The sequence below is a fragment of the Opisthorchis viverrini genome (assembly GCF_000715545.1).
Source record: "Opisthorchis viverrini unplaced genomic scaffold opera_v5_78, whole genome shotgun sequence".
Lineage (NCBI taxonomy): Eukaryota > Metazoa > Platyhelminthes > Trematoda > Opisthorchiida > Opisthorchiidae > Opisthorchis > Opisthorchis viverrini.
Window position 1 is genome coordinate 934,452 of NW_008751734.1, and position 10,174 is coordinate 944,625.

Sequence of the window (10,174 nt, forward strand, 5' to 3'; positions counted from 1 at the left end):
CGACCACCATGACATTCATTCCAACCTATTGGACTACTCGTTCAAATTCAACCACCTCTGTGTCCCCATCCAACCTAACCCCTTCACCTGACGTCCCAGCAACAGAGCAACCAGTGAGTCTGATTGTTCTCAAATTGCACCATATTTGTGAGACCAAACTTGCCGTGTTCTCCCAATTCGAATTATCCCGTCTCCACCTCCGCTTTTGCTTGTTATGACGCCGGCCATTTACTCAATCGCCCAAGGACACTCATGGCCAGCAATGGTTTTCCAGTTTTAGTTCATGTCAGCCAACTGAGTCACTGAATTACTCGGACCTCATGCCTATTGTTCCCTACAGGTTGCAAAAGAAACATATTATTATTATTTAATCGAGTACCTCCCACTGTTTGTGACATTGTCCCCTTTTTGCGCAGTCACCACTAGCCGCAACTCCCTCAGTCATGCCCCATTCTGACTGTATACGCATGATCATGCCAGACGGCATGCCACCCACAAGTTGGGAATAAACATTATCATTATCATTAACTTCTGCAAGCCTTATGCTTTTTGAGCCTCGCACTATTTATCCGACAGTAGCACACACGACTTGTGCACCCAACCACCCCTCCAACTCTTCCTAGCTTGATAAGGCCCCACTGAGTATAAGCTTGCTAGCATTATCCCACTGAGGCTTACTATTACCCGATGTGAATCAAACAATTTCACCAGTTCCATCTTCCTCTAAGCGCCTGCTAGACCCTGATTCCCCATCATCCTTCCCCTCATTATGTCCAAAGAAGCGCCTTGCAGGCAAAAGGCAAAGCACTAAACCCAATCATCGTTCGAGGTCGGTCAATAGATTGCCCCAGTTAAATTCAACCTGCTCAGTTTTACTGACCGGCATTTCCCTTCCTGCTGCACCTGGTGGCTGTCTTTCCTCCTCTTCACCGACCTGGCAAATCTCGGTGCTCGTATGCATAAGATGGAGAATAAAGTGATATCCTATCGTATCATGCAACCACTTGCCTGCCTTCTAACTCCTGACCCAAAGTGTGATCCATCAGATCTTACAAAAGCGTCAGCCTTTATTGATACGTTCGCCTCGGACATTAGTCGGCGCATGGAATGCCGTAAACAGGTTTTACTATATAATGTCCCCGACCACATCCCGATAGAACGCACAAAAGCCGCCATCTTGACAGCGTGTAACGTGCATGACACAATCTTTACAGCCCGACGGTTGCGAAAATCAAAACCCCATTAGCGTTGCCCAATACTAATGCAATTCAGATATGAAGACTATGCAACGCGCCTGTTAACATTTCAGGCCCTTGTGTCCTCGACCCAGACATCCCAGACCGTAAAGGTTAAGGCTGCTCGCACCAGACTACAAAGACAGCTCATAAAAAACTCACTCTCCAAACTTCTACAGCCGACTACTGATAAACATCAAACGAATCCATATCTCGTTCAACAATAGGTACCACTAGATGCCCCCGATGTGACTCAGTCGCAGAGTACACATGAAACCAATCCCTCTGAAATTTGCGAAAGTCATATCGCCGATGATACATCTGCACATAGCCGTCGGAGAGCACCAGATTCAACCAACGACTTACCGATCCTGTCAACTGGTCCGGCCTCTTTTACAACCCCCTCCTGTTCCGTTGGACACCACCGTACTCGACATTAGTGTAGTCTGTTATAAACCGATCGAAATCGCAACCCCCTCCAAATGCCGGAGCTGACGCCTTATCCCCTAAAGCTTGAGGCTGCAGTACAGACATTCTCTCATTCCCCCATTACCCTGGAATCGCTACTCGCCCAAGCTCGCCACACCGTGATGTCAGCTTGCAGCCAAATGCCACACAAACCCCCACAACGGCCTTCAGCCCTGCATCTCTTTTCCATGACCACGAACACTCCACTTTTACCCTGGAACACCCGCCTGTGCCTCCTCTGACATCAATTGCACCAACAAATTCACCCCTGTGATGTCAGATGCTGTGTCTTACCAGTCTTTATCCGGTGCTACAATCGAAGATGAGAACACAATCTCTCGCTCCAGACCCCGCGACCTAATGACACATCGCCCCTTCCGACCAAAATGCGCCCTCGGGCTCAAACATCTACTTTCAAAGCCTAATATTGTACGCCCCTGTCTGTGCAAAATCCACGAATTCTTACTCTTCACCTGCCTGAGATCCCTATTCGGAAGCTACCTCCTCTGCATCCTCCGAAGCTATGCGTAGCCTCAGCTTTGCAAACTTTAGAAAGCAAACCAAGCTATACACACCACGTGCTTGGAAGAAGCTCGTATCCACAACGACCCATGACCAGCTACGACCCTCGTCCGTTTCCACTACCCAAGCCACCAGCTCGCGTCCCGCCTGAACACCATTTTCGGCAACCACCCATCCCTCTACAGCCGCCGCCCCTATTGGCACCCTACCCTCCTCCATACCTACTGATTCAGAAGATAACACGGCCGACAGCTCTACATTCAGCTGCATGCTCTCCTCCCAAAATCATTCTATACCCCATACTGAGCCTGATACAGTACCTCCTGCCGTGTGTTCAAGCCTATTTCTACGACGATTTACCCGTCGGCAACCAGTACTGAATACTCCCTCCCAGACTCCGGACCCTGTTTCGTATAATCCAACCACCAGGTACCCAGTCCCTCCAGTGCAGAACCCCACCGTGAGTGAGGTTACAAAGTTCCTACTTAGTACCGTCTGCTCGCCAATGAGTTTTTCAATAATATTGTTCAATGTCCGCTCATTACTGCCCAAAAGCAATAAACTCCTAGCAATTGGAGCAATTGCACGACCAAGTATGATCTGTGTGGCTGGAACATGGCACACGGATGAAACTCCTGTCACGGCCATCTCAATCCCTGGCTATGATACTTACCGCTCCGATAGGAAAAACTCAGGGAGCGGTGTTTGTGCCACCTATTCTAAGTCGGAACTTCTCTTGGATGGATTCCAGAGGTCATTAGATTGTCAATAGAACAGACCAAACGACCTGTACTGGTGGGTTGATTCTATTTACCACCTACCCCCGCCTCCGCTTCTATTGCTGATCTTTCCCGTATCATCTCCACTGCGCATGCCCTTCCTCATCCGTCTAAATTTCTGTTGGGTAACTTCAACCTGCCGGACATCTTCTGTTCCCCCACCACGGGCCACTCCCGTTACGCCGCGCTGCTTGCACAACTTGGTATGGAGGGCTGGTCCCAAATTGTGCGTAGTTCCAGTCGTAGACTACATACTCTGGACCTAATATTCTCCAACGATGGCCATTTGACTACAGCTGCAGTTGCCCACGCTTCCCGAGAAGTGACCACTGCGTCGTCAGTTATGGCCCAACTGCTCCTCTGAGTCCTTCCATGTTTTATCTCCTCTCACCGGATATTTCACAAGCTTTTTCGTCCACACTGGCTCCCCAGGATTGGGACGACATCCTCCTGTCGAGAAATACACACCGCGTCAGTGACATCTTTTACCAAAACCTACTGAATTCTCTTCAACTCGTTTTTCCTGTAAGGCTTTTTACGCCAATAAACCCGGCCACGATAGGTTATTAAAAGGAAATTACACCGGGCTAGTAGAGTATATCGGGAAACTCAGGATTTCTCACCGCTAATTCTCATCAACAAACTCTCCGCTGACCGAGAATCTTTGCGGGTATCTCTCGAACGCCAAGAAGAGAACACCGTCCTCCGATCTTCTTCCCAACCCAAATTACTCAGCCAACTATTCCGTAGGCGGTGTACCCTAAAGAGTCATTCAATCGCTTCTTTGCGCTCCACAGACAGTGGCCTCATCATTGATCCCGTCAACATAGCAGACCATCTGAACGCTTACTTCGCCAACTCCAAACCCATACCCACTGCTGTTTACCTTCAAAGTGTGAATGGACAGGGTAACCACATGACTCTCGGTAACATAACAATCTCCCTAGCTGATGTTTCTTCCCCTCTTCTAAAGATTAAGGACTCTGTTGTGCCAGGGCCGACGGCATTCCACCCTCTATCCCGAAACAAGGCGGCCGAGATATCTGAATCTTTGTATTAAATATTTTCATCCACTCTATAAACTATGGAATCGTCCCCTCCCAGTGCAAGAAATCTATAATCCACCAGCAGCTTAAATCCGGGAGTAGACAAACTCCTTCCGACTACAGGAGAATCCACCATACCTCCCTCCAAATCAGGACCCTTGAACGTCTGGTCAAAGGCGCGTTAATCAGATTTCTCCTGGCCACAAACGCCACAGATGACCGACAGTACGAATTTCTGTCTCAAAGATCCGTAAATGACTGTCAGCTTCACTTTTTCGAAACCGCCACAGCAGCCTACGACGCTGGATACTCCATTGTAACATTCTATCTGAACATCCAAAAAGCCTTCGAACAGGTCCCCCACGCCTCCTTGCTACACAAACTTAGTACCGTGAGCATCAATGGAAACTTATTTCAGTGGTTCGCCTCCTACTTATCAGACAGGAGGCAAATAACGCAAATTGGGGACATACAATCATCTCCACTACCGATCACTGGCGGTGTCATCCAAGGAAGCTTGCTGGCCCCCATCATTTTCTTACCGTACGTCAATGACATTTTCGGCGCCATATTCCATGGTTAGGCTTCTTTCTTTACGGACGATATAAAAATCGCCTACGCATTCCCCTCCTCTGAATAAGTCCTTGCTTTTCACCAGATTAGACAAGACTCAGATTCAATGACTCGCTGGTCAAACGAATCTGGCCTAAGCTTCTCCTTCACAAAATACTGTATAACTTCCAGCCGCTGTTCTCTTCCGGCTGACGCTTTCACAATTAATGGAAATCCTATCATCTATTCCACGGAGATCAAAGATCTCGGCCTTCCATACTCCTGTACTTTTCGCTTTTCCCACCAGATGCAGTTTCAGGTTGCAAGTGCACGCAGCCTCAATTCTTTAATACTGCCCTACTGCCACCTTCCAGACACAACGGTTGCAACATTTAAGCTATGCCTACGACTAATCATGAAATTCTGTCCCGCATTCTCCTCCGTTTACACCCGAAGTTGCAGACTCGCAATTGAAAGTGTCCAACACTCATTTACAAAAAAGCTCCTTCCTCGGTCAAACCTCCTCTCTTACCGCTCCCGCTGTCAAATCCTAGGCCTCGAAACACTGTGGCTTAGACGGTTAAAACTGAATCTAGCTCGCGTAGCTCCTGCAACCTCTTAGTGTTTCCCCCAGCTGGTACAAACTTACGCCACTACTTCTTTCTAGTTTATTACGCTTGCACCTGGGACAGCATCCTGAACAAATGCGAAGCACCACGCATCACCTTACTTGTTCTCAGTGTGTAGAAAAATTCCTCACGTGTGAAACCGCTGCCGCCTTACTTAATAACCGAATACCCTCTGACCACTCTACGAATCAGTTTCAGTGCGCATATGAGTTTGGCGACGTTACAGTTAGTGGAGAAGTAAAGGATTCTGTTATCATTTCTTCCTATCCTCTTGACCCGCTTTGAGCTAATAAAGGACTTAAACGACAACTTGATCGAAATATGCAGTGTAAATGGCCTGGTTACTTTCTGTTTCCCCAGTGAACATATACCTCGTCCTCATCAAGTCCCCACCCCGGATTATTCTATCAGCTCTGTCTAGTAACTGGCGCCCACAGTCCAACTCTAAATGATAAAAACCAAACCAAAGTCGATTTCTTCTTCATTTCATTATCAGAGCGCATTCTGCGCTTATATATATATTTATCCACTTGATGATTTGCCCCACGGAACACTTACACACAACATCGCGGAACGCTTCTGTTAGACATTGCAGCCCACATCAACGCTCCGACACCGTTTAGCCATGGTGCAATCACCGTGAGTATCAATATTCCAGTCCCAACGTCTCATTGACAACTGTCAGTTCACTTCTCTTCCACCACTTGCCTCTACCAGAGTCTGTATGCTGTTTGCTTTTTCGAATTGACTGAGCGGTCTTTACTGGCCTAGCTTTCCCCCGACCAAAAATGGCTGCTGGAGTATTTAATAATGCACGAACCGCACTTACGATTGCTTGGATGGTTTTCCACCTTGCAGATCTGGTAGCATGCACGAGGGATAAAAACCTCGTGTGGTGGACGGAAGCGCCCTGCAGGGAGGGTCGCCCTGTTACTTTGCACCATGGTGCGTTCGCATGCCCACCACCTCTCCAGTAGCACGGGTGCATCGCCCATCGCCAGGAGACTGGCCTTTAAGTTCTGGAAATCAAAAAAGTACTGCTGACTTCTGTTTGTCGCTGCTGATGTGCGGCCCGCCTCGGTTGAGTTATGCACCTGGCAACAGATGAAAAAAACAGGCCCCTCATCTGTAATGAAAAAACAAAAAATTAGAAGTTCACTTATGATAGCCCAAGGATACTCTGCAAGTGCCCATGGCCAACATCGGCGAGCATAACTGTGTCTGCCTCCGTCAGAATAGATGCTACACCGCACCAAAGCCCATTTCTTCATCCAAACATAGAATACACCTACTCACCGCTCCCAGTGGTAGACACTCGCTATGCACCATCTACAGATTAGAGCTGATATCAGTGCTTCGGGGACTTGCGACTATTTCTCTTGCACACACTTTCTCTACTGGTATGACCCAAGTCATGCAATGAACACCAGATTAGCCAGTTATCTTAGAGGTCCACTCCCGCCAGCACTTATGCATCTGATCCCCATACCACGATTCTACGTGCTTTTGTCGGCTCTTACTAGATCCCTCGTAATGTAATGTCGTATGTTAGCAAACTCAACCCCTGGTCGCTAGCCTGCTAAGTACAAATCATCTATATCCTACTCCACATAATCACCTGTCATCACCCTAATTGCAGCGGACCTCAAGTTTTTCTTTCTGTGCATATTAATGCATATTATCCCTTTCTATATCCGCTCAAACTCACTGTTTTGCGAATCTCGTCCCATCCTCTCATCTTCGGAAGTGCCCGTTTCGGATGACCTGGTTAACTAATATCCACTCCACCTGGCCTATAATCTACAACTCCGGGGCCACCAAGCGAACCACAAAAACCCTACAATCCCATATTGGCTTCGTTCCAGCTAACTTTCTCGACCAGGCTGCCCAATGAACTGAACTTCCCCAGCTGAATCATCTCAAATGTGACGTCCGTCACGGGACTGTCCAAAAACTGAAGCATCTCAGGTCAATGATGGCAGGACGCTGCCGTACTCAGTTTGATAGCACACCCGCAACTGTTCCATTCCTCCTTCTGACTGAGCCCTGTTGCTTACTCGTTTCACTGACTCCAACTGCCACCATATCATTCATTCCAACCTGATGGACTACTCGTTCGAATTCAACCACCCCTGTGTCCCCATCCAAACTAACCCCTTCACCTTCCCAACTACAGTTCAACCAGTGAGTCTGCTTGTTCTCAGATTGCACCATATGTTTGAGGCTAAACTTGCCGCGTTCTCCCAATTCCAGTTATCCCCTCTCCACCTCCACATTTGCTCTTCCTGACTCCGGCCATTTACCCAATCGACCAAGGTCACTCATGGGCAGCAATGGTTTTCCACTTTTAGTTCGTCAGCCGAATGAGTCTTTGAATTAGTCGGACCTCATGCTTATTGTTCCCTACAAGTTGCAAAAGAAAAATATTATTATTTAATTGAGTACCTCCCACTGTTTAGTGTTCCCCTTTTCGCGGAATCCTCACTACCCGCAATAACTCAGTCATTCCCCATTCTGACTGTAAACGCATTATCATGCCAGACGGTGGGCCACCCACAAGTTGGGAATGAACATTATTATTATTATTATTGTTAACATTCAAATAGACAGGTCAATACGACAACCAAACGTGATGCAACCCAGCGGTCTCTTGTTGGGGACTGAAAGGTTTGCCATATCTCATCGCCCGGGAAAAAGTGTCCTTCAACTCACACGGAGGTAATATACACGGCCACAAATCCACTACCCCGCTTTTGACCCCTAAGTGGTTTATTGACCCTGACTTCCCGCGATTACTCGCCCTGTAAAGCATTGCGTGTCCATACATACATGTCCCAGCTGTGTTTTTGGCCCGACGGATGCACCCTATGGTGCACAACCGACCCGCTTTTGCATGCCTGATAACGGATTCACTGACGAGAACCAGTGCAAGCTATAGCTTCGATGCAGCGGCTGTCGAACACCTGAAGACATTCCAGTTCCACCGCTCGAACAGTCCCCATCTCAGATACACAGCGAAACACCCCATTCTGTAGCCTAAGATCCATAGATATGCCGTTTTGACGCCGTAGGTGTCTCAAATTAGCAAATGCGGCCTGAGCCGTGCAGATTCGTGCATCATCCTAATCTGCCACACTACAATCAGAACAAATACAGCTTTAAGTGTACATGAAGCGCTCCGCAAACTCATCTGCCTCTCCTTTTACTGTAAGTGGCGCGTTTGGTGACAGCATGTCCATGAGCATGAACTTACACCACCAAAAAAGGGGATAGCTTCGGTCGCTTCATTGAAGAATACCTGCACTTTTTCCCTTTCTTCGAAGATAGAACAATTTTGCCTGCAAATTCCGGATTGACAAGATTTTCGTCAGAAAGTATTTTAAAACTAAGGTTTAATAATATTTATCCCAAACTATGGGTAGCATGCATTCAGGCATGATCATAATGTTACAGTCGGAATAGGAGCATGACCGTTGAGGTTTATGAGTACTGGGACAAAAAATGGGCATTATCCGGAGTGAACTTGGTCACACCTGAGGTGACATGAGTGTAAAACCAAAATTACGAGGGCTGTTCCTTTCCTATGGTGGACATACCAGCTGAAGCAAGGTAAGATCGTAAAGATTTAAAAGTGGTGGGCAAAGGCAATATGAGGGGGGTTATAGCAAGAGGCTTCCACCTGGTAATTTATAAAAAACCTCAAAAGCGGAAAATTTGGAGGCAGCAAACTATCACGATCTAACCGGCTAATTTGATCTAAGGCCTAAGACCGGGAGCCCATTAGCCACACAATGTACTTAGCTGCAAAAGTCACGAGGGCAGTAAAACTTTTTGCACCGAAATGTTGAATTTCGTTGCGTATGTGCTCAAACCAAAAACCAAACTATTCTACGCTCATAATTTTGCAGCTCACCAAATTTCGCTGTTCACTGAGGCAATGATAACTTTTGCGGGAGAGTCTGATGGAATAACTTCTTCGCGTTGCTGGGACCATGGGATGCCTAAATGGGGCTCGCACTTTTGGAATAGTACTCTTAGCTCAATTGTCCAATAGCTTGATTTCAAAAACGACAGTATACGTTCAGATGAAACACGTCATATTTTTCAGAAATTCACTTCCATTGTGCAAATACTGAGCGCCCTGAAACCAACACTGCATCACCGTGGACTATGGCTGTTGTTTGTGTGGCCAGGATGATAAAAAAGCGTAAATGGAGATGGTAAATTAGGTGAATATGTGGTGCGGATTAATGGTAGCGGGAAAATCGGAATCACGGTGTGCAGTGAAGCTGGAGACACACCAGTGTTGTTGTTGGAGTTGGGTCAGGTGCAAACGTTCCTTGGGAGAAGCAGTTTATGCAAACGCACAAGAAAGAGCGCAAACTGCACGGAAAATGACTGACTTGGTGAGGAATACCAAGTAAAAGAAACGAAGGTCTTCAGATTAATGGGAGGTTCGGTAGGCATAAATGGACACCTCCCTCAGGAAGTTGGGGACATGTTAAGACTTTGATTGTGGTTGCAGGTGAAGGGACAGGTTGGTGAGATGGAACAGTCAAAATAGAAAGTGAACAGATGCGGGTATGCTATAAAACTGGGTGTGACTGTGTCGTACTATTACCGCACTGGGATATTTCAGTTCCCGGACAGCCCGGTGACGGACGCCGTGACCGAGGTACCTGAGCTGGGATGTGCAGTTCTGTGGGCACCGAGATGTTGTTAGTTTGCCAGAAGAATCCGCAATGAGAGAGAAACCAGTGCAATAACGCAGGTTGTATTTATTTTTCGTCTGGTTGAGGATCCCTTTAGGTGTAATGCACAGATCAGGTGGGGTGAGTAACCACCAAATAGGACGCCTACAGCATGTTTCACAACAGGTGAAAGCTCTACTTCGAATTATTTCGATCTCGATTTTGCTTTTATGACCCTGGCCATTTACCCAA

At 47.3% G+C, this 10,174-nt stretch overlaps 1 protein-coding gene across 1 annotated transcript in view; it reads left to right on the forward strand.

Annotated features, from left to right (window-relative positions):
- Nucleotides 1–2,493: 2,493 nt before the first annotated feature.
- The window catches only part of T265_04623 (hypothetical protein), a gene marked incomplete at both ends in the record, with an annotated part of 30,721 nt that continues 23,040 nt past the window's right edge, over nt 2,494–10,174 (forward strand). Inside the window, one exon of the mRNA XM_009169405.1 lies at nt 2,494–2,685. Coding sequence (XP_009167669.1) covers nt 2,494–2,685 — 192 coding nt within the window. The remainder of the gene's footprint in view (nt 2,686–10,174) is intronic.